The 25,810-nt window shown below is 34.0% G+C and overlaps 2 protein-coding genes across 4 annotated transcripts; both read left to right on the plus strand.

Annotated features, from left to right (window-relative positions):
- LOC102583038 (uncharacterized) lies at positions 1 to 3,798 on the plus strand. 2 transcript variants are annotated; one of them, XM_006343415.2, is made up of 2 exons: positions 1 to 995; positions 3,469 to 3,798. In XM_006343415.2, the coding sequence occupies exons 1-2, from the start codon at positions 126 to 128 to the stop codon at positions 3,595 to 3,597; spliced, it is 999 nt and encodes a 332-aa protein (XP_006343477.1). In that variant the 5' UTR covers positions 1 to 125; the 3' UTR covers positions 3,598 to 3,798. The 2 variants fall into 2 exon arrangements, with proteins under 2 accessions (XP_006343477.1, XP_006343476.1); XM_006343414.2 differs by having other exon boundaries at positions 2 to 995; positions 3,466 to 3,798.
- A 12,659-nt stretch (positions 3,799 to 16,457) lies between these two features.
- Positions 16,458 to 25,759, plus strand: LOC102583591 (endo-1,4-beta-xylanase A-like). Of its 2 annotated transcripts, none has more exons than XM_015306984.1 (8): positions 16,458 to 16,570; positions 16,660 to 16,737; positions 16,842 to 16,876; positions 23,765 to 23,921; positions 24,012 to 24,181; positions 24,260 to 24,361; positions 24,428 to 24,574; positions 24,671 to 25,759. In XM_015306984.1, the coding sequence occupies exons 2-8, from the start codon at positions 16,665 to 16,667 to the stop codon at positions 25,640 to 25,642; spliced, it is 1,656 nt and encodes a 551-aa protein (XP_015162470.1). In that variant the 5' UTR covers positions 16,458 to 16,570; positions 16,660 to 16,664; the 3' UTR covers positions 25,643 to 25,759. The 2 variants fall into 2 exon arrangements, with proteins under 2 accessions (XP_015162470.1, XP_006343478.2); XM_006343416.2 differs by having other exon boundaries at positions 16,459 to 16,570; positions 16,663 to 16,737.
- Positions 25,760 to 25,810: the final 51 nt, after the last annotated feature.

Raw genomic sequence — 25,810 nt, forward strand, 5'->3', positions numbered from 1 at the left:
ATAATCTCAACTGCATGTTGTGGGTAACCCACCAATCCAGAAGGTAGTTGAAGCCATTCAACCCCCCACCCTCTCTTCCTCCTAATATCTGTTTTAGGGTTTCCTTCACCCTTTGATCAACAACCATGGATATTGAATCCACGGAACTTCAAGACTGGGAGCTGCTCCACCCAAACTCACCTTCGGATTCCGAGCTCGATCTCAACTCAGCCAAAAACCACGATACTTTCGTCGAAATTGGCCATGAAACAGAGGCTCTTATTCAAACCAATTACTTCTCCATGGCTACTCCTTTTCATGCTTATGGTGTTGAAAAGGGCTCTGAGGAATCAGATAATTCGGGTGAATTCTGGTCTGATGATCATCAATTTGAGGGGGTAATTGATGTGGGTATGCTAGAAAACCCGAAAGGACAACTGGGTCTTGGAGGAATTGATGAGATGGGTGGTAAAAATGAAGTGAAATTAAGGGAACTTAAGGGTATAGCCGAGGTGGGTGTTGTGGAAAATTCAAAATTACAAATGGGATTTGGTGAAATCGAAGAGATGGAGAGTGAGGGTAAAGCCGATGTGGGTGTGGTGCAAAACTCAAAAATGGAAGTGGAATTTGAAGAAATTGGTGATATAGGTAGTGAGACTCGGAAGGAATTTTGGCCTGATTCTGATGAAGTTGGACATGGTGGTGTCAAGTTTGGGGATGTTGAGGAGATGTCAGAGTCTTGTGTAGAAGAAAAGGAGGAAAATGAGACGATTGAAGGTGAAAAGAGGGATGAAATTGTTGGAGTAGAAGTTAGTAAAGCAGGAGATCAGAAGAGTAGTGTGGTGTGGTGGAAGGTGCCATTGGAGCTTCTGAAGTATTGTGTGTTCAGAGTTAGGCCTATGTGGGCCTTCTCCGTAGCTGCTGCTGTGATGGGGTTTGTGATATTAGGTCGTAGATTGTATAAGATGAAGAAGAAGACCAAGGGCTTGGAGCTCAAAGTTACCGTCGATGATAAGGTTAGATTTCAATACCGTTATGTTAGTTCCATTCTTTTTTCCTTGCTATAGGTGCTAACGGCTAATCTTAAGCAGAGGCGTATTCAGGATTTTGATATGATGGGTGCACTATTACAAAAAGTGGATATAAGATATAAATTTGATCGGTTTAACATTTAGGTTCTTATCATTAAAAATAATTAAAATTTTAAAATTATAGGACCAAAGTTATTTTTACCTATCCAAACCACTTGGAGAGGCATTATACCAATTTTAAAAAGGAAAATAAAACATGATAAATAAAATATTCAAATTTCTAACCTCACTTGGAGAGGTGCACCCAATCATAATTGCACATTATGATACTTCAAGTGTGGGTTTACATATTTATATTTAAATATTTTTTAAAAAAACATAACACTACTATATCAGGAGGGGAGCATGGGTTCACATGAACCCGGTGACCCCCTCCTGGATATGCCTCTGACCTTAAGCTTCAATGTGGGTTTAGATTGGATGCTGCTTCATCCTCTTTATCCTAATAAATAAATGAAATGTTTTATGCTTTTGACAAAAATACATAGACAGTTTTTGTATATAAGTGCTGGGCTATTTTGATGGTAATGTAGAAGAGGGTGAGTTTAAAACTCCTAACTGGAACCCAAGGGGTCATGACTCTTTAGCAGTTTAGTGAGTATAGAAGATCGGTTTTATGGTATTCTAGTTATATGACCCTCTTCACAGGAGATCGGTAAATAAAATAAAAGAGATCTTTGTAAGGTCATTTTCTTTTATTCAACTACTCGTGAATACAACAATATTGTACAGCAGATTGCCTTGTCTATATGCAAGACAGAGTCGGAGGAAACCATAATTAGTTTTTGTCTTTATCAGTTTGGGTTTTAATTTCATCTTCATCAAGGTTTAAGTTCAAATACTAACATACTTCCATGATATTTTCTTCAACCCCCCAAATCTTTCTGATTGGATGTCTTATACTTAGATTTTCATTGTTTTTTTCCTAATTGAGAACTTTTTTTTTAGCTAGCTACGCATTGTGGTTCAAAAAGAGTGATATTTTAAGTTAGCTATGTATTATGGTGATCTGAAGAGAAGGTGTCAGACTTTGGCATTTTCTTGATTTTTTCGGTTGTCACTTGCATCATGTTCAAATTGTATCTAGGATATTGGTTCCAGTGTGATATGCATCTTGAAGGTATAGGATATGGCTAGTTATGCATCACATCTGGCTCCTGATGAAGTGTTGATTTTATAGAGCAATAGTATAATGGCTGATAAAACCCTCAGACTTTTGTTACTTTGTATCAATTTCGGTTAATCAGGATTTCTGTTTCTTCTTTTACAAGTGAATGCCAGCTTAAAATGCGTTGTTGCAACATAACTTGTTTATTCTAGCTCAGCCTGATATCGCTTGTAATTACTTCTCAGAGCATGTAATGGTCACATGATTGGACAATACCAAAATTGGTGATTCTTTTGAAGTAGTTGTTTCAACAAGAGAGTAAAGTGCAAAAATATTTCCCCATGGATGCACATGCTACTGCCAAAATTAATAGTTTTTAAAAGATAAGGCTTGACTTACAGTGATATCAGATAATGAAGACCATAGAAATGTTGTTTATCAATATCCCTGTAGCTAGATTCTAGAATGTCTCAATCATAAAAAATTTCTTTTTCTAAATCCATAAATTTCATCAATAAATACCAAGATGGTGTTAGAAATATGTACAATGTTAGCATGTGATTTAACCACCTTCATCTATCAAATCAGAAGGGGCAGACACACATGGTGTGAAGGGGCTTCGTTGAAAAATTATATTTTGTAGATGAGTAAATCATATAATTAAAACAAAGACAATACATATAGAAATAATGTTTTGAATCTGCTTGGCATAAGCATGTCCCTTGTTCAGGCAGTCCAGAGGGTTCATTATCTATGTGAGGTTTGTGTTTGAATCACCTTCGTGCCAATGTCAATTTATTTTTTAGTCTGTATTGGAGTAACTTCAACCGTAAGCCAAGATAAACTAACCTTGCCCTTCTAAATTTATTACTCTTATGTTCTCAATTTTTGTCTTTTTGTCATTTCTATATTTCACTTTTCCTTGCTTGAATTACTACAATTGACATAAACTGACATGCCCAGTATAGTCCCATATAAGTTGGGTCTGACAAGGGTGGGGTGATGTAAACAAATCTTACCTCTATCTTTGTTGGGGTAGAGAAGTTGTTTCCGGTAGACCCTTGGCTCAAGAAAATCGTTTTTTTCATAATATGGTTTGAAAGAAGTGCAAGAATAGAGTGCTACTGTGAAACTATTGAGGAAAGAAAAGTAGTGACAGTACAAATATTGTAGACTTGAAACCTCTGAAACATTGTCATTGTCTATGAATCCGATTCTTTGCCTTGGGCCTATTTCTTCTCGCAGTCAAATATGTCTGTTTTAATTAATTTTCTTCATTGTGTGCAGAAGGTGTCTCAATTCATGAGTCGTGCTGCACGTCTTAATGAAGCATTTTCTGTTGTGAAGCGGGTTCCTGTGATTCGGCCTCAGCTGCCAGCAACTGGAGTTTCACCATGGCCTGTCGTGAGTTTGAGATAGGGAGTGTAATGTTTGTAAAGCAAAATATGAATGTTATGTATAGTGGAAGAAGCATGGTGTCCATTTGATATGTGGCTGTGTTTTTGCTTTGCTAATTTGTGTGTTCTGTGGATTACGTTCTCAGTATATTCCTGAACAGTCTGAAGTATAAAGCTATGTATAAACTCTTTCATCTGTTTCCCATAAGTTTCCTTGTTATTAGGTCTTCTTAATAGTTTTTTCATTAAAAAACTTTGAACGCCTTCTGTTTTCCTACCATTAGTAATTAGTAATTCAAGGTGGGATATGTTCTTGCTTGACATCCCTCCAACTTTTGATGGACTGGTGAACAACGATGTTTGTCTGATTAAGTTGTGCAGGAAAGTCGTAAACAGAGTTGTACATTCTTTGTTTCTTTCTACTTTCTACTATAGTAGAAGTGTGGCTAAAAGGCCATCGTATTTGACCAATTGAATTTGAGATTGAGGAATTGAAAACCTTGGGGACCCCATGGAGGAATGGACTCCATGGGTGAATACCCACATACCCCCTGCTACTCAAAGCCCAAGATGAATGGTGAATTGATGAGAGGGAATTAGGAGAGTGAATTTGGTTAAGTTTTGGGGAAATAGGAGAATAGGTTCAAAGTGGGTAGATCCAAGACTTAAAAGCTTTTTTGTGTTTTTTTTTTTTGGTTTTCCACCCGTTGTCCGGAGCCCACATTGGAGCTCCGACTAAATTCGGATCGCGCTCTGCAGGGCCCATTCGAGGGTGGCGCTCCCAACAGGATGTTCTCCATATCCAGGTCTCGAACCCGAGACCTCTGGTTAAGGGTGAAACACTCCCACCAGTGCACCACAACTCATGTTGGTAAGACTTAAAAGCTTTATGTAGGTCTTAGTGTTGAAGCCAAAACGACATGGGATAGAATTAAAACAATTAGGAAAAAACTCAAAAGCCCTTACAAAAATAACTGTCAAACTAGTCTAGGGGTGTGACCTACGGACCGTAGAACTTTCTACGGTCTATATTGGTCGACCGTAGACCAAGTACTGGGACCTAAAAATTACCCAACTTTTGATGGAAACCTTCTGCGGTCCGTAGACCCTAACAGTAGAACTCAACTTGGACCTCAAAATATCACTAAGTCTAGGACCTATCTACAAGATCTATCTACGACTCGTAGACCATTTGATGGACTGTCTTGGTTAACCGTAGGAAGAGGTCCCCCCTTTCTACGAAACTGATCTACGAACCGTAGATTGGTCCCGTAGACCTAAACCAGTAGTCAAAAATTCATGTAATCTTTTCCCTTTTCGAAATTCGAGGTGTTACAAGTTATGAGGTGAAGAAGCCCGAATTACTCCCTTATCATGGTTATGCTCAAAAGTTAATAGAATGGCTTGGAGATGTAACCCTCAAACATGTGCCTAGAATGGAAAACAAGAAAGTTGTGTGTTAGTTGCCCTAGCTACAATGCTAACTCTTCCTGATCGGGCACAAGTTACTATCTGCAAAAAATAGGTAGTACCTCTACCAATTGAGGACCAATATACAGAAAATGAGCTTGAGCATCTCGTCGTTGTTTCTGAAGCCGCAAAGAAAGATTGGAAACAACCCATTATCGACTATCTGTGTTATGGGATACTTCCAAAAAATCCAAGGAGAAGGACTGATATTCGTCATCATGCACCCCGTTTCCTTTACTACAAGGACACCTTATATAGAATATCATTTGAGAGAGTACTCTTCAAGTGTTTGGGAATAGTAGAAGCTTTCTAAACTCTGCACATTCAAGAGTTGTGGATCACATCATACTGAATCCAAACTCCACTTACCATGGTGAAAGATTGCTTAGACTAGGCTCGAAAGGGTAAGGCTTGTCAATTTCATGTAAATTTCATACATCGGCTGCCCGGAATATTATACCTAACTATCAAATCTTGGCCATTCGACACTTGGGGATTGAATGTTGTTAAACCATAACCTAAATCTTCTGGTTGACACTTGTACATCTTGGCCGCAACAGATTTCTTCTCAAAATGGGTCAAAGTTATCGCTCTTTAAAAGGTGAAGAAAGAGAATGTTGCAGATTTCATCCGAGTGAATATCATTTATCGCTTTGACATCCCTCACTACAGAATAACAGACACTGACAAGTCATTTGATAACAAATGAATGAACGAGATTTGTGATCTCTTTGGCTTCAAGCAACACAAATCTTCTATAACATCATGTTGCCGCCAATGGTCTAGCTAAAGTATTCAATAAGACTCTATGCAAACTGCTGAAGAAAGTTGTCTCCAAGTCCAAACGAGATTGGCGTGAAAGAATGTAAGAAGCTTTGTGGGCATATAGGACGACATATCACACACTGACTCAATCAACCCCATATTCAGTTGTTTTTGGAGTTGAAGCACTCCTGCCACTTGATCATCAAATACCTTCCTTAAGACTTACTATTCAAGAAGGGCTCATTGAAGAAGAAAATGATCGACTACGTCTTGCCGAGTTAGAAGCACTTGATTAAAAGAGTCTAGAAGCTCAATAAAATCTTGAATGTTATCAAGCTTATCTATCTCGTGCTTTTAATAAAAAAGTTCGCTTGAGGTGCTTCCAAGTTGGAGATCATGTCCTTGCAATAAGAAGACTCATTATTACTTTGCATAATTCTAGGGGCAAATTCACCTAGAAGTGGGACGATCCATATGCCGTACAAGAAGCGTATTCAAATTGCGCTTACAAGCTTATTGATGCAGATAGTGTGAGGATAGGTCCTATGAATGCAAATTTTCTAAAGAGGTACTACCCTTGAAGTAAAATAACGCTCCTTAAGGTACGAGGCTAAATTGCATGTCACTCTTGGCGCACAAGAGTATAAACTGTGTACGTCACCCAAAAAACAAAAAAAAAACACTCTCCAAGAACTATGTCGTGACTTGATCCTCCACTGAGGTACGTAGGCACTTAGAATTACATTGTAATTTCAATTGCACGAGTTTCAAGAAAACCACATATTCCCACTTGATCGGTCACATGAAAATTAAAGATATGAGTAATCTTTCACAAATTTCAAACTTGCACCAAATGGTGGTGACTCGATGGGGGCAAACCCCTATGAATATGAGTTGTTTCAAAACTTGATGTCTTCAAAAATCTCCACGACTACAAGTTGAAGTATTCAAATTTTTGAAGTCAGCAAGTTGAAGTCTTTAAATCTGCAAGTTGAGGTCTTCAAATTCTTAGGTTTGTAAGTTGAAGTTTTCAAATTCTTCAAGTTTACAAGAGAAAGTCTCAAATCAATCAAATTGCAAGTTGATGTCTTCAAATTCTTCAAGTCTGCAAGATGAAGTCTCAAATTAATCCAGTTTGCAAGTTGAAGTCTTCAAATTCTTCAAGTCCGCAGGATGAAGTCTCGAATCAGTCAAGTATGCAAGTTTAAGTCTTCAAATTATTCAAGTTTGAAAGTTGAAGTCTTCAAGTCTTGACATTCAAATTACCTTTTCTTAGGGAAAAGATGAGTATCCATCCCTTTCCACCAAAAGAATATCATAAAGTTACCTTTTTTATGGCAGAGATGAGTCTCCATCCCTTTCCACCATAAGATTTCCTCCAAATTACCTTTCTTAAGGCGGGGATGCGTATTCATCCTCTATACGCCAAAAAACTACCTCTAAATTACCTTTCAAGGACTATTCTCCATCCCTCTCCACCATAAGATTACCTTTAAATTACATTTCTTAAGGTGGGGATGTGTATCCATTCTCTTTATGTTAAAAGATGACCTCTAAATTACCTTTCTTATGGCAGGGATGAGTCTCCATCCCTTTCCACTATAAGATTACCTCCAAATTACCTTTCTTGAGGCGGGGACGCGTATCCATCCTCGTTACGCCAAAAGATTACCTCTAAATTACCTTTCATAAGGCAAGAATGTGTATCCATCCTCTTTACGCCATAAGATAACCTTCCTTAAGATGGGTACGCGTATCCATCCCTTCACACCTCAAGACCAAATTCTTATGTTTCGACAAAGCTCTTCATTATGTAGACTACACAAAGTATATATATTGCTTCCGCTAGTCTATAAAAGAAAAAAAAAACACAAAAGAAAAAAGGATCAAGGCAAAAAATAGGGAGAAGACATAAGTAAACATATAATTGGAAAAACATATTTTGAGTGGAAAGTGATATACCAATATTACATGGCAAATTGCCACTTTCCACTAATTTGCCAATTGAAAAAAAAAAGGGGAAAAGAACAAACACATAATTGTTTCAATTAGAATACGGAAAGGATAAAAATATTTTCGCCAAATTTGAATCTTGCAAAATTCGAACTTCTTACCTAAAAAGGGATTACAATTAGTCTAGGAAAAGGACTTCATATATTACCTTCCTTAAACATCTATAAATAGATCCTTTCCCTTTTATTTTTTATTATCAACAAAGTTTCAGAACTTCTTCCTTTCTGTAGATCCTTTGGTGTGCGACGTGCAGGCATGGTATGTTGGGAAAAGGTAAAAGTACCCCCTAGATTATGACCCAAATCTCAGAGACACACCTTAACTAAACTAAAGTCCTATTACCCCTGAACTCCTTTTATATATAATTTTGTGCACCTTTTGGCCTACGTGGCACACTCCGTGACTACACGCAATTGAGGCGCATGGAAGATACTTGGATGCCACGTAAGCCAAAAAGGTGTACAAAATTACAAAAAAAATGAGTTCAAGAGGGTAATAGGACCTTAGTTTAGTTAAGGTGTGTCTCTGAGATTTGGGTCATAATCTAGGGGGTACTTTTACCTTTTCCCAACATACCATGCCTGCACGTCGCACACCAAAGGATCTACAGAAAGGAAGAAGTTCTGAAACTTTGTTGATAATAAAAAATAAAAGGGAAAGGATCTATTTATAGATGTTTAAGGAAGGTAATATATGAAGTCCTTTTCCTAGACTAATTGTAATCCCTTTTTAGGTAAGAAGTTCGAATTTTGCAAGATTCAAATTTGGCGAAAATATTTTTATCCTTTCCGTATTCTAATTGAAACAATTATGTGTTTGTTCTTTTCCCCTTTTTTTTTTCAATTGGCAAATTAGTGGAAAGTGGCAATTTGCCATGTAATATTGGTATATCACTTTCCACTCAAAATATGTTTTTCCAATTATATGTTGGAGTGGTCATTAATTAAGTATATTATTGGCGCACTTCAAATACAATTATCGTATAGTCAACGTTTCAGTCTAGTCCTTAAAAAATAAAATATTTTGACAAGACTTGAAGCATGGTGCATTTGTAATTATCTAAAATTTATTAAATATAAATTTATAAAATGATTAGTATTATATTAAATTCATGAATATATTAGTCCAAATAAATATTATGAATTAATATAATTGAATTAATTATTTAAGTCTAATAAATATGAATTTAACTAAAGTCCAAAGTAATTGATTTGAGCTACAATAGATGAGCTCAGTTTGCTAAGTTAAATGTCATTTCATCCTAGAGGTATAGTTTGGTGTCATGTGTCAAATGACGTGGCATACCTAGTCAAACAAAGAAGTCAATAGGATCATGTCATGAGTCAAAATGACAAGTCAACTTCATAAAACCCAATGTCATATCACTTAAATCTGATTGGACGAAAGAAACTTTTTCCTATCACAACTCCTCTATTTCCACAACTATAAATAGGGGTCCTCATAATTCAGAAAAGACACTAGAATTCTAACAAGAAGTTAGAGAAAGCTCGTGAATTAAAAGCCGCATATTTCTTACAAGTTCAAGAATTCAATCATTCAAGTTCAGGAATGGTCAAGATCAAGACCACCAGATTCAAAAACAAGCTTGAAGCCCTTGAATTCAAGAATAAATCAAGTCAAGATCAAGATAAAGTTCAAGTTCAAGATTCAATACCGAATTCAAGTACAAGCTCAAAGCCTTTGAATTCAAGTATATACGTCAAGTCAAGATCAAGATCAAGTTCAAGTTCAAGTTCATCGAAGATTCAAGAACAAGTTCCAAAGCCCTTGAATCCAAGATCAAGTTCAAGAACAAATTCGAGATCAAGATCATGAGCCTTTGAATTTGTATCTGAAAAGACGAATCATATGAATAATAGATATTGTAACACTCATATTCTAAATCAATAATACGATTGTTGCATTATTTTCAGTCTTGATTATTATAATCTCGACTCAAATTTTATTGTCTACAAATTCTTGTAGGCATTGAAAATTTGTAGGAGTCTACATGAAGTGGTTCAATTTCAATTAGGGTTGTTAAAGGCTACTCAATCCTAAACCTTAGCATATGTCTTTATAACGGGTATTATATTACCTTATAGAGGCATCTAAAAAATTTCACAAGTTCATGGAATATTCGCAGAGATGAGATCAATATATGTATGTCTTCTTGATAATCAAATATTTCAAGAAGATCTACAAATTCTTCAAATATTTTAAGAAGATCTCTAAATCCTTTCACGGAGATAAAGTTCAAATCATCTTATCAAGTCAAAATCACCCTTGTTTGAGAAATCTGTGACTAACGGCCCTCGAATTATAGAGATCAAATCTAAATCATCCTACTTTGAAAAATACACCACTAACATACCTCTAATCATGGAGAAATTCTATTCATCCTAGTTTGGGAAATACGTCACTAACGACCCTTGAATCACAATAAGAACTTAGAGAGAAAAATTGAGGGAAGCACGCAATTGTACCCGTATTATTTTAATAAAATATTTTTATTTCTTCATATTTTTATTTCTGATTGCGATTTATTTTTTGTCACTTTAAAATTTGTTGCAAATAAATTGTCACGCCCAGTAGGACCAAATATGCCCTTCATCTCTTCTCTCGCAAATCACATATGCAAATCTGAAGTCACAAAACAACAAATGTGGAAGAATGATTAGTACTTCAAGTCTCGTCTTTGAGTTTCATCAAGTCTACACTCCGACAAGGCTTGAAGCAGGGAAATCTGTAGACACTGAAAATTTGTGGTACTCTTCAAGACATGTTCAATTTTACTTGTGATTCTACAAGATGTATTTGATTCAAGTTAGAATTTTTGGAGGCTACTCTAACCCTAAACTCTAGCTTATGTCTATATTAAGGATATTATGTTCCCTTAAAGAGGAATCTCTATAATCCATATATTTATGAAATTTTCATAAAGAGAACAAGTCTAAATCATCCTAGTTCGAGAAATACGCCACTAACAACACTTGAATCACGAAGAAATTCAAATCATCATCCTAGTTCGCAAAATATGTCACTAATAGCCCTCAAATCATGGAGAAAATTATGAGAGAAGAATCAAGGATTAATGGATTTGTACTCACAATCTTAATGAATAAACTTATTCTTCTTAATTGTTTTGTGATTGTACTCACAATTGTGATGAATAAAATTATTCTTCTTATTTATTTTGTGATTGCAATATATTTTCATAATTGAAAAAAATTGTTGCAAACAAAGTGGCACTCCCAGTGGGACTAAATCTGCTCTCTCCTCTCATAAATAATATCTGCAAATCTGAAGCCACAAAATCGCAGAGGTGGAAGCTCCATTTTTATGGGTAATTCAGTCTCGTTTTTTAGTTTCATCAAGTCTACACTCTAACAAGCCTTCATCAAGTCTACACTCCAACAAGACTTGAAGTAGGGAGAATTTGTAGACACTGAAAATTTGTGGGACTCTATGATGAGTCCGAGATTTAGACTCATTTAAGGCTTTGTTTTGATAGTTATAGTGTCCTCAAATGCCTAGTTTATGCTATAAACTGATGTTAAAACATTGATTTTCAAGTATGTAAGCTAAGGAGCAAGGCAAGGACACTACCAGTCAAAAAGGAGCAAAACAAGCTGAAGAGGTGAAGAAACGCGATCTTGGTGATCTCCAAGACCACTCGGCGAACCGCCGAGTGGCTCTTTAGCTCGCCCAAAGTTCCAGCGTGCCAGCCTTGTGGAGAAAAACCAAGTTGGCGATAGAAATGGGCATTCGGCGAAATTTCGATCCACTCCGTGATGGCAACCTTGATCGCCTAAAGTCACAGAACTCTGAGGACAACTGACCAATGCAAACCGGCGATGGATTGGAGCAAACAACGGATCGCCGACTTATCTCGCCCAATGGCTTTTCAGGCCAAAAATTGGGCAACTATAAATTGAAAATTGAACTGAAGATTTATTATCATGCAAACATTCAGTAGAGTTTTCTCTTAGTTTTTGAGTTTCGTTGTAGACTTTGAAGCTTTTGAGGCTCAAACTTGAAGATTTACAAGTGAGTTTTTGAGTTTCTTCAATTTGGACCATTGTAAAGAGTTGGGAACCTTTACCCAGATCATGGCTAATGTATTTGGTAATCCTTTCTCTATTTTGATGATGTGTAGCTAAAACATCAATTATTGGGGTGTGATCATGTGATTATGAGCTGAATTAACTTATGGTTATTGATTATTACTGATTTAAATGCTTAATTGAAGTGGGTTTAATTGATAGTTGTGTTTTAAACTAAGATTTGTAGTTGCAAATGCAATTCGAACTTAGAATTCTAGGATTGCTTGAAAAAGGGGCTTTAGAATCAAAGCTTTCAATTGATGATTGTAGTTATTAGGTTTATATGGGTTTAGCTCAAAAGAGTAAATCCTAATATCGATTCTACCTATCTAACTCGAGAGAGTGGATGAATTAAGGTGTGTGTTGTTCTTGTTTGCTATGCTTGTTGATGTTCGAAAGAAATCACTTGAATCGAGATAGTTGTTCGAGAGAAAACTATCTCACCTATAGTCTAGCCTACCCACTAATATTTAGCTATTTATTAGTAGTTTCAATTACCCATATAGTGAAATTTGCCTATAATCGATCACATCCCGAGAATTCCTCTCTAGATTGTTATTTCCTCCATGTTTGATTGTGTTGTAGACTTGTAGTTGATAATTGACAATCCAACCCCCCCCCCCATCTAACATTCGTGTCATTCCCTTAGACTTGTTTACATGTCTTTTCGATAAATTCTATTCCTATAACCGAATAGACCACATTTGCACTTCATAATTGAATTTGAACACGTACCGCTCCCTGTGGGTTCGATCTCAACTCTTCGTTGGGTTTTATACTAGTTAACGATCGTTTACACCTAGAATTGGATGAGGTGTACTTGAAAATTTAATCACTCTGCAAGCTTCAATATGTATTCGATTCCAGATAGGATCCTTGGAGGCTACTCAACCCAAACCCTAATTTATGCTTATATAAAGGGTACTATATTTCTTTGAAAAGGCATCTTGAATATTCCGCAAATTCATGAAATATTTATATTGTCTTTCTCAAATAAATTTTGAATATCCCATAAATTCATGGAATATTCATAAAGAGATCAAAATCCAAATCATTCTAGTTCAAGAAATACATCACTGACGGTTCTCGAATCATGGATAAATCTTATAAGAGAAGAATCAAGGGAGGAACAGATTTTTACCCACAATGTTTTTCAATAAAATTATATTTCTTCTTATTTTATTTGTGATTGCATTTTATTTTCTGTCACTTTAAAATTTGTTGCAAACAAAATATTTGTACAACTAAATTCAATGACCATTTGAGGAATAGTGAAGGGAATTAATTCGGGCATATTGATGTCATTCTCATGTCATGCTTAGGAATTCATAATAAAATGCATCAAGGGGTCGTTTGTATATTAAGGGGTTGTTTGGTACAAAAATTAATAACACGTGAATTAATAATATATGGATTAGTAATGCAGGGTTTATTTTTTATCAAGTATCTGGTCCACTGCTTTCCACCCGATCTTGTGTTTGGTTTAAAATTCTAAAAAAATCTTATTTCCAATAATTATATCCTTGAATTATTATGAGATTTTTAAAATTTATATGATTAGATCAAGGTATATAACTACCATACAATATTATTTTTTTGTGGCCTTCTAACTAGCTAGAAGAAGAACGATTTTGTCTTCATGTTTGTTATTTTTTTTCACTTGAATTATTTGAGAGAAAATAATTGTCATTTTAATGAATTAAGGGAAAAAGGACAAATATACCCTTGAATTATCATAAATGGTATGTCAATACCCTCCGTTATACTTTAAGGTCGTATATACCCTTACCGTCATTCTTTTGGATTGTGTATATTGTTGAAGTTAACGGACGAACACGTAGCTTCATCTAAATGATTTACCCGATTTTATTTATTTATTACCCAAAAATTAAAAATCCATCCGACCCACAAAAAAAATGGATGGTGCCAAAATTCACTCTTCTTTTTCATAAAGAAAATCATCCTTCTATTCTTCTCAACCCACCATGACCATGGAATCAAGAACCCATCTTTTAAGAAAGAAGATGACTTGTTCACTAAAACTACTCTCTTCTTCACTTTCACTTCAAACTTTGTATCTTCCCCATTCCATCTAGCTTCAACATGTAACATTACTTTCAAGTTCTGTCAATTTGGTGTCTTTTGAATTTTTTAAATCTGTAGACTTTATGCTTGCTAACCAAAAAAAAAACTTCATCTTCATTTAGCATAGTAGGAATCTAGGTTATTGGGTGTTTTGTACATTATCTATTTCAAGAATATTTTCAATCCCTTTCAATAATAACAAATCAATTTGAGCTTGAAATTTTTTATTTGATTGTAGACCCACTTTAAGGCTTGAAGCTTTGTCCATTAATGGTGGCAGTATCTCAACCCCTTTCAATAATAGCAAATCGATTTGAGGTTGAATTTTTTTATTAGATTGTAGACCCACTTTAAAGCTTGAAGTTTTGTCCATTAATGATGGTAGTATTTTCTCAACCCCTTTTAATACCAATAAATCAATTTGAGTTCGAAATTTTTGATTCAATTGTAGACCCATTTTTAAGCTTGAAGCTTTGTCCATCAATAGTGATATTGTTTCCTACCCCTTTCAACAATAATAAATTGATTTGAACAAAAAAAATGAATTTGATTTCTAGATTTTGATTGAAATAATATGCTTCTGGGTTTTTGTTTGTGAGATTTGGAGAATGGTACCAATGAAAATGAATTGAAGAACATTTTTCCTTTTATTTGATATTTAGTGGAGATGAACAACTATGCTTTTTATTTTTTATTTTAAATGTCAAGGTATTTTAATTTAGGTCATGGGTGGGTAAGTTATGAAAAATGGGTGAATTTTTCAGTTTTTTGGATAAATAAAAATAAATAAATCAGGTAAATCATTTAGATGATGTTATGTGTCCATTCGTTAGTCTTAAGGGTATAGACGATACAAAATATTGACGATAAGGGTATATACAACCTTAAAGTATAACAGAGGGCATTGACATACCATTTATGATAGTTCGAGGATATATATGTCATTTTTCCCATGAATTAATCATTCACAAAAGGTTAATTTACAATTTAAAAATTAGAAAAAGGGTCTAAAAAATACTCTAACTTTGGCCGAAATTGCTATTACGATACCAAACTTTATGGAGGACCTTTTACTCCCCTGCACTATTTAATAGTGTATTTTAAAGGTATATATGTGTCCACGTAGACATATTACTATTTAAAACGATGCAATATTTATGATGTCCACGTAGACATATTACTATTTAAAACAATGCAATATTTATGATGTCCATGTAGACACATATATACCTTCAAAATACACTATCAAATAGTACAGGGGGGAAAGGTCAATTCCAAAGTTTGGTATCGTAACAACAATTTCGACCAAAGTTGGAGTATTTTTCAGACTCTTTTGCCTTAAAAATTAGACATCTACTTTCAAAAGCGAAAAGACAATAAATAGTAGTAAAATTGAATAAATCGTCTACTTTTACACACTTTTAAAATTACAAATCTTATAGTTTTAATATGTATGCAATTTTATAAAATCTTCAAAATACAAATAATCATAAAATCATATATATCAACAAATAGTACATTCAATTAAGATCACAAACGTGGTCATATATTTGTCTTTTCAACCAGTAAATATTAAATAACTCACATTTCAAATATTGTATTAATTTGTATTGAATCTATTTAGCAACAAACAACTCTCTCTAAATAACAAAATTTATAAGTTAATTTATTTAAATAAATTTACTAGTACAAATATAAGACATAAAATCAAGAAAATAAATAAAATAATTAAAAAGATTTGAGGGATATTTGTCTCTATATATATAAATCTCATGGTACTAAATTATATGCATTACTAATACCACCAAATGAAAGATATTAATTATACATAATATATTATATGTATGGTGTAAAACTAATACATGTATTAATTATACGTAAATTCAAAATTTCTATAAAATATTATACTAAATAATAGTATCATACAAAATGCATGCACTATTTCTGCGCACTTTACCAAATGACTCATAATTTTTTTTTGGAGTATGTGAGTACACGTGACGAGCAGAGAGAAAGGTTCATTGATTACCCACCGCAATTTGACACACACTATACTCCATTTACACACAAAAAAAAAAACTCTATTCACACCCATTGCCGATATTAGTTTGAAGAGTAGTGCATTTAGCACAATGATGCCCATTTCCACTTGTGACAGAATAATGCAATGAATATATAATGGGCCTGCTCTGTAAAGTTCTTGTGACCACACATCAATACAATTTATTTATTTGGAAGAAGAAAAAAAAACTTAGAATGGTTTTGTGACCAAGAAATTGGAAGTTGTCATTTTTAGAAAGTAAGATATTTTTAATAAAATATTTTTTTAAAAATATAGTAACTCTTTAGTAGTTTTTTTATTATGTCTAAGTAAACTTAGAAGAACGTTAATAATGTCACTTATTTTAAAATAAAAGCAACAATTATTTAGAGGGGGGAGGAAATAATAGTTCTATTTATTAGGTTGTTGTTATTGGGAGGCATGTGAAGAAAGCAGGGAGTTGGGAGAAACAAAGCTATTCATACTGTTCCTCTTGTGACTTTGCTTCCTAGTTGGTATTACATTTATTTATTAATAAGTACTCTTTTTTGTGTGTATATATATATATGTTGTCAAGTGTTTTTTTATTATTATTTATGTAAAGAAGATATGAAGAGAATGAGGGGTCATGCCATGTTTTCCCTCTCTTTCTTATATTGGATGCTCTCTGTTTCTCCTTATGGTAATTATTTCTATTAATTAATTAATTAATTTCTTATATAATTTTGAATTTGAATTTGAATAAAGAGTAGTTTTAGTGGCTTAATATTGTTGTTATTACTGCAGATGGGCCACTCTATGATTCTTCAGCTTTCTCTGAGGTAATTACATACCTCCTGCATTTTCTTCTCATATTTATTTCCTTTCTTCACTTTTGTTTATTTATTTATTTTAAAAATAACACATAGTTTTTTTGTTTTCATGTTTTATGCTTATCATTAATTATTTTTCAAGATTTAATACTAACCATCAATTATAATAAAAATAAGAGAATAATAATTTATTAAAATAAATAAAACATTTCTTTTGATACAAAAACCATGTATTCGAAGTTGTACTATTTTATTACATATATCCATTTTTCTTTTTTCCACATAGTAAATTATTTTTGTTCTAAAATATTGGGTTTATTTATCTCATTAGAAAATTACTCATTTTCAAAAATAGTAAAATGTATTTTATTAACTTATTCTTGGTAAATATTTTTAAGAAAATGTAACTTTTTAGTGGTTTTTCAATTATGTAAAACTCTCTTTATTTAATAAAGGGTTAAATTGAAAAATATCATTAAAACATCACTTTCCATCCTTAGTATGCATCTGAGCACATATATCTTCTTCTTTTTTATAAAAAAAACAAGTTTGTAATCATAAAATCAAATGTTCCGTGATTATATATTTGTATGTATACGCTTCTTTGTCGATATACATTTAAAGCTATGAAGAACGAAAATTTTTAGAATGGTTGAGGCACAACCAATAATAGTTGTGTGAGGCTCCATTCTTCTTTTGACACTTAAATAGTGGGACCTTTTCTTACTTTTTACATGTTATCCACCACTTCTCTTCTACTCACTCCTCTCTTTTTCTTTTTCTTTTGTTTACTCCTAATAAATATCTATTTTTTAAATGCATAATTAAATAATTATTACATCTGATAAAAATATAGATGAACATATTTTCTGTTAAATTATTTAAAAACTTTTAGAACTATTAATTTTAAAAATAAACTTACTGCTCAATATTTTTTAATAACAACCGACGAATTTATAAATGATTTAAAAAAATTATGCAGCGTAAAACAAATCACATAGTGAAATTTAAGTCTTTTGAATTAAAACTTTAAATGCTTAATTTATTCTTCAAGAATCAATTGGTTTCGACAGCGTTTAAATTAACTACTCATTATATATTATTATTATTATTATTATTATTATTATACGTTTTCTATATATCAAGAGGTCTTCACATTCACTTACAAATTTATTTCTTTAGTGTTTTTCCATTAAGTATTTTAAAAGATTGTAACTAAAAAAATTAAAAAAAATTAACTGATAATCTATGTTAAGATAATGACGGCACATATATGAACTAAAGTCTAAGACAAAACAAAAAGAGCTATCAAATAATAAATTTAGTTTTCGAAAAATGCTAATAATTAAGAAACTGGATTTTTTTAGTTAATTTTATACTATTAACAATATTGAATAATAAGATTATTTTTAATATTCAGTCATGAGAACGTTTTCATTTGATAAAAAAATATTTATTAGTATTTTTATTAATTATATCAATTGTTTACTTATATAGTTGGGAGTTAGATCTTTATTAGGACTCATGAGTAAAGAGAATTAAAAAAAAATGAAAGAAAAGAAGAGTGAGTGGAAGAAGAATAGTAAAAAAGTAAAAAAATGGATCTACTATCCAAGTGTCAAAAGGAGAATGGAGCCTCACACAACTATCGTTGGTTGGGCCTCTACCATTGTAAAATTTTTCATGAAGAACTCCTACGTAAAGTGTAATTTTCAAATTAGGTAGTGGGTGCTCTTTGTGGGCTAACCCAACCCTCTTAGAAGAGGGCATAAAATTACTTCTCTATGAGAAGTTAGAAAAGTAGTATAGGGTTGTTGGTAGCTGATTAGAGTTATGTAGGTATTGTAAAGTTTAGTTATGCGGAAGTTTATATATTATTTTATGCCGAAATTAGTTATTCATATATTACTTATACATGTATTCGTTATTTCACCCTTTAGCATATATAAAATAATATATAAATTTTCTCATAACTTATATTGTTGTGATGAAAACCCAAAAATAAAGAACACAAAGTTTAATCGTGGAAAAATCCTTCAAATTTAAGGTAACAACCGCAGGATCGACGAGATCTGAATTGCTTTACTATAACAATAAGAGGATTACAAATATTCTCCTAAATGGCAACACAACAATTCCAAATACGAAGAAACAATAGCTACACCAACACAAGTAAATAGAAAGAAAACCACTAAAACCCATTTATTTTTCAGGACCTAAAACTGGATCTTGCTAATCTTCGAATCTGATCTCCACCGTTCAAATCCATCACCAAGATGTTAGAAACACTCAGTTAAAATTTCAGTCCGATGCAATGATTATTGAATCGGACAACGTGATCCGAAGGTTGCTTGACGAAGATAAACCTCTCTTGTTGAAAGATCTCTCAAAAACATTTCTTATATCCTAATGTCTTTCAAAAACAATACTAACGAGCAAATGAATAATTCTCTCAAAAGGCTTGTCGTAAGGGTCGTAGAGATATGACTAGTAAAGTAAAGCCTTACCTTAGTCTTGCAAGTCTTTTCGTGTGCATGTATGTTTTCATGTTCTCAGATGCTACATAATTGCTCTTTAAGGCATTCCTTAGCTGAATAACTTATCTTAGTCCACCTTTTAGGTTCTTGCGCCTTATCCGCCTCATTGAGGAAATTACCAATCAACATTAGTTGGAATGTGATCTTTGACTTCTTATCCGGATCTATCTACACTCTCATCTCGTGCAAAGCGCTAACTATCTGATGGAAGGGTACGGAGTTGATCCTCGCACCTAACTCTAAGCGCTAGTTGATCTTATTTATAGAGTGGTGTTTTTTCTGTATAAAGCTAAAATCATTTTCAAATAGGACTACAATTTCATTCCCTTTCTGAATATGATTGGGAACTTAAAAAGGAGAATTATTCCAATCATTTTCAAATAGGATTAGGTCATGGGCATTTGGCTGGAACATGGACATAACCCAACAAACTCCCCCTCCAGCCAAGGGGCTAAATTGACTTCAAGTTGAGGAACTCTTGAATAATTCTCGTAAAGTGACTTCATCTCATCTTTCATGGCTTCAACCAACTTATCTCTATGAGTATCATGCTTAACTTCGTCATAACCTTTAGGTTCTTCCATGTCAGTCAAAAGGATATTCTCATTAGGAGAATAGTGTGTTGAGATTTGCTTCTCCCTAGTAGATCTTCTACAAGAGGTTTCTGGAGCATATGAAGTATTCATCTGAACATGGGCTGGTTGATGATCAACCATAACATTATCAATGGGAGAATCTATATGTTCTACATCCGATGATCATTATCTCCATTATTATCTTGGGTTTCTTCATGTGCAAAAAATGTATCAATAATAGTGATTGGATCAACATTAACTAAGCTCTCATCAGTTTGAGAATCTGGTTTCTCGATCTTGTTAATATCTTCACTAGTTTAATCTCCAAAGAACACAACATCACGACTTCTGATAAGCTTCTTGTCAACTGGATCATAAAAGGTATCCAAACTCATCTTGTTCATAACCAATGAAGATGCACTACTTAGTTCTAACATTCAATTTCAACCTCTCATAATTTGGAACATGCACACAAGATTTACACCCAAACATTTTCAAGTGATCATAGGAAACATCCTTAGCAAAGCAAACTCTGTTTGCAACATCACCATCCAAAGCAACAAAGACAAATTGATAACATAAACAACAATTTTAAGTGCTTCAACCCAAAAGGAATTTGGGAGTTTAGCCTCTGAAAACACACATCTAACTCTCTCAACTAGAGTGGTATTCACCCTTTCTGTCAAGCCATTCAATTAAGGAGTATTTGGCGGAATCTTCTAATGACGATTTTTTTGCGATTTTTAGTAATTATCAAAGGAATCAATATGCTCATTGTCATTGTCAGTCCAAATATATTTTAAGTTTTTTTTCCATTTGTCTTTCAGATAAGGCTTGAAACTCCTTAAACACACCAAGTACTTGATATTTGTATTTTAAAGGATATTCTCAAAGTTTGTGAGAATGATCATCAATGAAAGTTGCAAAGTGAAGTGCAACACCTCTTGACTTCACTTTAAAAGGACCACACAAATCAAAGTGTACTAGATCCAGTAGTTCAGATTTTCTTGAAAGAGGATGATGATAACACTCAAATTACCCTCAAAACAAGTTAAAAGGATAAGCGATTGTTGTTAATAAAATTATCCAACTAAGAGTCAGTGTTGAATCCCACAAGGAATAATTTGTCGGTAATTGAAAATACAAAGAATAAATAGGTACAAGCTTGAACCTATAAGAATGCACGATTATCAATATCAAGAGTGATTACCCAACTAAGAGTCGAAGTTGAATCCCACGAGGAACAATTTGCTGATAATTGAAAAGACAGAATGAATAGATACAAGCTTGAACCTAGACTTAAGAATATATATGATTATCAATATCAAGAGTGATTTTGGTAACCAAATGATGGCTTTGAGCAAACACAATATTGAGCAAGGGATATATGAGTATTGAGAAATTCGAAATTCAATCAACACTCAATGATCCATTGCAATTCAACCGTGCTAAATCAATCATAGATAGGCTAGATCATCATTAGTCAACACTAATCTATTTTTGGTCTTAAAGTGTTATATCAAGAAATCTCTTTTTGGTCTCAATCGTGTTCAACAACAAAGTAATCCAAGACCTAAATCTAAAACTTTATTTCTAGCAAGTTTAGCATTCAACAAAGTAGACCTAAATTATCTCCTTTCGGTCTCAAATTTAGGACTCAAAGCCAAATATGATTAATAATTCTCCATTTCACGAATTCTCTTTCGAGCAATCCACAAAGATCAGAAGCTAGATTTGAGTGTACACTCTTAAATCATTAATTCAAGCATGAAAATTAGATTAAACTCTTTTCATTAAATTAAGCGTGGAATCAAGGAATCACAAAAGCAATAGATTAAGCATATTTTTAATCTCACGATCACCAATACTTGAAGAATTATGACTCATCTCATAGAAAGAATCATATTCCAATAAATTATCACACAAAAATCGATTCGGCACTAGAATAAGAGAAGAATCATCTAACACATTTACAATCCTCCTCGCACAAACATCACGTTGTTGCGGAACCCAAATAATAAAGAGTGATGAAATCACAACTGTTATATCTAAAGACAGATAATAAATAGTAAATGAGACAACAATAAAAAGAACACCGAGAATTTACAAAGTTCAATAAAATTTTCTTTTTTTTTTGCCTAATCCTCGGACACAACCAACCAATATTTATTTTAATCCAAAAGAATACAAGTGAAATGCTATAAAAGAGGAAGAAAATCAAATGTCTTAGAAGATAAAAAGGTGCGCAAGTGAAGGTGTATTACAAATGAATCAAGAGCTACCTATTTATAGGAATAAATTCCTCCTCCTGAATGATATCACTATATGTCAAAATGTCAAGGTTTTAGGCCTGAGATAAAGGGAACAAATTGCCGGTCAAGATAAAGATTTTAGGTCTCTAATAAAAGAAGATATGGAATTCAACCACGGACGGACAGTTGGTAACAACAATTGAAAGCTAACATCTGTTGAATCTTTTTCCAAGTCAAACGAGTAAGTGACGATTTGGAAGATGACTACTTTAAAACACTCTGTTTCTGTTTGCCGTGTATAATAAGACTAGTTTTACTTTAAATGAGCCGGACAGATCCATGTAATTTTTACAAGTCAGAGCAACACTATATTTCATGATTTCTATATTCTTTCGAGATTGGTAAGGCTAATTTTTATTTAGGATATCAATGAATAAATCACAATACGTGATGAAAGTCCAGTATTTAATTTTTGCAAGTGTGAAATTCTGGGTGGAGAAGGGTGGTTCGCCGACCAAGAGGAAGAGGGCTCTCTCTGCGACACATCTCATCAACAAGTGAGAATCCGCAATCAACAATTTCATGCTCAATTTTAAAAAGGAGTGAATTGCTCTTATTGGACTTAGCAATTGCGGTTAATGACATATTATAAAGAAAAATATCATCACCCTCAAAATTAATGAAGTCATCAACATAAGAATTAAGAGTATAGTTCATTACTTCTAAAATGACCTTAGGTGTTTTAGGAACATTGTCCCATAGAAACGCTCCATTCCATTTGGGCATCCCTCTATGCACACCGGGTGTAAAGTTTCTGCGATTTGTGGGATCATGTAAGCCCGGTGCCATTCAGGGGATCCTCTTCAAACTAGCGGTCAAACTTGCTGACGTGTCTGTCTCTTCTTTCTTCTAACATGACTTTAGGCCACGAATTCCTGCCTTTACCAACAGAAGTTCTGATTGGCATGACGTTATGATGGAACTGGCCGGTAATGAATATGTAATGATCCTAGCCGCTCTTGCTGATGATTCTTCGAAGATGGCTTACCTCCGAAGATTTCATTCAGCTCATTCTTTAGTATTATTCTAATGCCACGTGTTTTCATCTTGCGTGGCTATGTGTTCACAGTAATTTACCCCCATACATAGTTATGTATAAATTTTAATTTCGTGTGTTTAGTGCAGTGGTTTGAAGATGATGTGTTAACTTATCAATATCATAAATACTTTGAATAACAATGAGGTTGGACAAGAGACAGTGAAAATTTCATTAGAATTACTGGCATTGTAGATGACAGCTTCTTCCATTTCAGACTTCACGTAGTCATCTCCATCTTCTAGTTCTGGAGGAGAAAACTACACAAGTTCGATGACCATTTGAGGAACTAACTCTATATATGACAGTGATGGCCGTTACAGAGACATAAGAGATGTATTTTTAAAGGATCCTCAGACCAGCAATTGCAGTAGAGTGCATTTTTCACAAATTTGAGAATGTTTTACCATCATTTTAATGTATAATTTGCTGTGTAGTGCAAACAATACCCAGAAAATCCACTTTATGGTGGGGGAATTCTAAAGGATAAGTTGCCGGAGTTTCAATTGTTTACGAGGGAAGATGGAATAACAGTCAATTTGCCTATTTTCAAACTACAAGATATCACCCCTGGCACCATTTATTCTTTTTCCAGTTGAGTACATGTTTTCTCTCCAGTTTTATCCCAAATATGATAAAATGATTTATCAGGGAAGAAAGTTAATATTTTTATTTTTTTGACAGCTTGGATTAAGATAAAAAATGCAGATTCTGCTGTCATAACAGCAAGCGTGGGTGACAAAGATTCAGACGAATTATGTGTAGGCACTGTAGATGCTAAGGCTGGATGTTGGTCTTTCCTCAAGGGTGGATTTGTAGCGTCTTCACTTAATATATCTTCCATATACTTAAAGGTGTGTGTGTATATTTGTTGCCTTGCTCATAATGTGTTAGTATCTACATGCATATCAAGTATTTCTTTCATCTTGCAGAATTCAGATGAACAAGACTTAGAAATTGAGATTGCTAGTGCTTCATTGCAGCCTTTCACTGAGCAGCAATGGTTGTTGAATCAACAAACAAAAATTAATATGGTAAATGTGTTGATTAGTGCTTTCTAATTTCATTTGATTGAAAAAATGAATAGAAGTTTGGTTCAGGCAAGGAAGCGCGCTGTTACTATCCACATCTCAAATAAACAAGGAGTTAGACTTGAAAATGCATCACTAACAGTAGAACAAGTTTCCAAAGATTTCCTCCTTGGATCTGCTATTGCATATACCTTTATTGGTAATACCCCCTATCAGGTTTGTCCATCATACTGCAGTAGCGACATATATAGTCACACAGTTTAATTTTTTATTTATTTTCTTTCCAGGAAGTGAGGTTTGTTCCTTTTTCAGGACTGGTTTCTCGAGCGATTCAATGCTGCAGTTTTTGAAGATGAAATCAAGTGGTATACGACAGAGCCCAAACAGGGGCAACTTAACTATACTTTAGCAGATGAGTTGCTAGAATTTGTTAGGAGAAACCAGATCACAGTTAGAGGTCACAATATTTTCTGGGAGGACCCTAAATATACACCAGTCTGGGTTCAAAATCTTACAGATTCTGAGCTGAAATCAGCTGTAAACTCCAGGATTCAGAGTCTTATGTCCAAATACAAAGATGAATTTGTTCACTGGGATGTTAACAATGAACTACTTCACTTTAATTTCTACGAGCAAAGGCTGGGACCAAATGCCACGCTTGAATTTTACAGGACAGTACACCAACAAGACCCTTTGGCAACTTTGTTCCTCAATGAATTCAATGTGGTGGAAACTTGTGATTCTACATCCACGGTTGATAAATATATCGCAAAGATTAGGGAGCTCAAAGAAGATGGCATGTCAATGAATGGAATTGGCCTTGAGGGTCATTTTGGAGCTCCTAACCCCCCTCGAATAAGAGCTACTCTTGACAAATTAGCAACGTTGGGGCTTCCCATTTGGCTCACAGAAGTCGATATCAGTGATACATTTAGCAAGGAAACACAGGGCATTTACTTGGAACAAGTATTAAGGGAGGGCTTCTCACATCCAGCAGTGGATGGGATAATGCTGTGGAGTGCCATTAGGAGAAACAAATGTTACAGAATGTGCCTTACAGATCCAGACTTAAATAACCTACCAACTGGTAATGTAGTGGACAAGCTTCTCAAGGAATGGGACACTGGAGTTCTCAAGGGCCCAACAGATGACCATGGCTCTTACAGCTTCTATGGTTTCCTTGGTGAATACAAACTTACTGCTAGTTATGAGGGTAAAGTTGTCGATGCAGCATTCTCCCTTAGCCCCAGTCATGAGACTAAGCATTTTAGTGTTCAACTATGACTCATCAACTCGTTCAGATGTATGCATTTTCTTTTTCTTGTCTCAAATTCAGAGAAGAAAGAACACAAAAAATGTATCAGACAGCAAGCCTAACTAAGAAAATCTTGTTATCATCAAGTAATTACTATAATGCATCAGCTTTGCCCTTTTAGCTGGACAACAACTAAA

Source organism: Solanum tuberosum, unplaced genomic scaffold, assembly GCF_000226075.1.
Source record: "Solanum tuberosum cultivar DM 1-3 516 R44 unplaced genomic scaffold, SolTub_3.0 scf00046, whole genome shotgun sequence".
Lineage (NCBI taxonomy): Eukaryota > Viridiplantae > Streptophyta > Magnoliopsida > Solanales > Solanaceae > Solanum > Solanum tuberosum.

Bases quoted from the DNA above. Each gene is read 5' to 3' on its own strand.
- LOC102583038 (XM_006343414.2), top strand. From the start codon at position 126: ATGGATATTGAATCCACGGAACTTCAAGACTGGGAGCTGCTCCACCCA. The intron at 996-3,465 runs GTTAGATTTCAA...CATTGTGTGCAG, and splicing joins AAGTTACCGTCGATGATAAG to AAGGTGTCTCAATTCATGAG.
- LOC102583591 (XM_015306984.1), top strand. From the start codon at position 16,665: ATGAAGAGAATGAGGGGTCATGCCATGTTTTCCCTCTCTTTCTTATAT. The intron at 16,738-16,841 runs GTAATTATTTCT...TTATTACTGCAG, and splicing joins GCTCTCTGTTTCTCCTTATG to ATGGGCCACTCTATGATTCT. The intron at 23,922-24,011 runs GTTGAGTACATG...TTTTTTTGACAG, and splicing joins CACCATTTATTCTTTTTCCA to CTTGGATTAAGATAAAAAAT.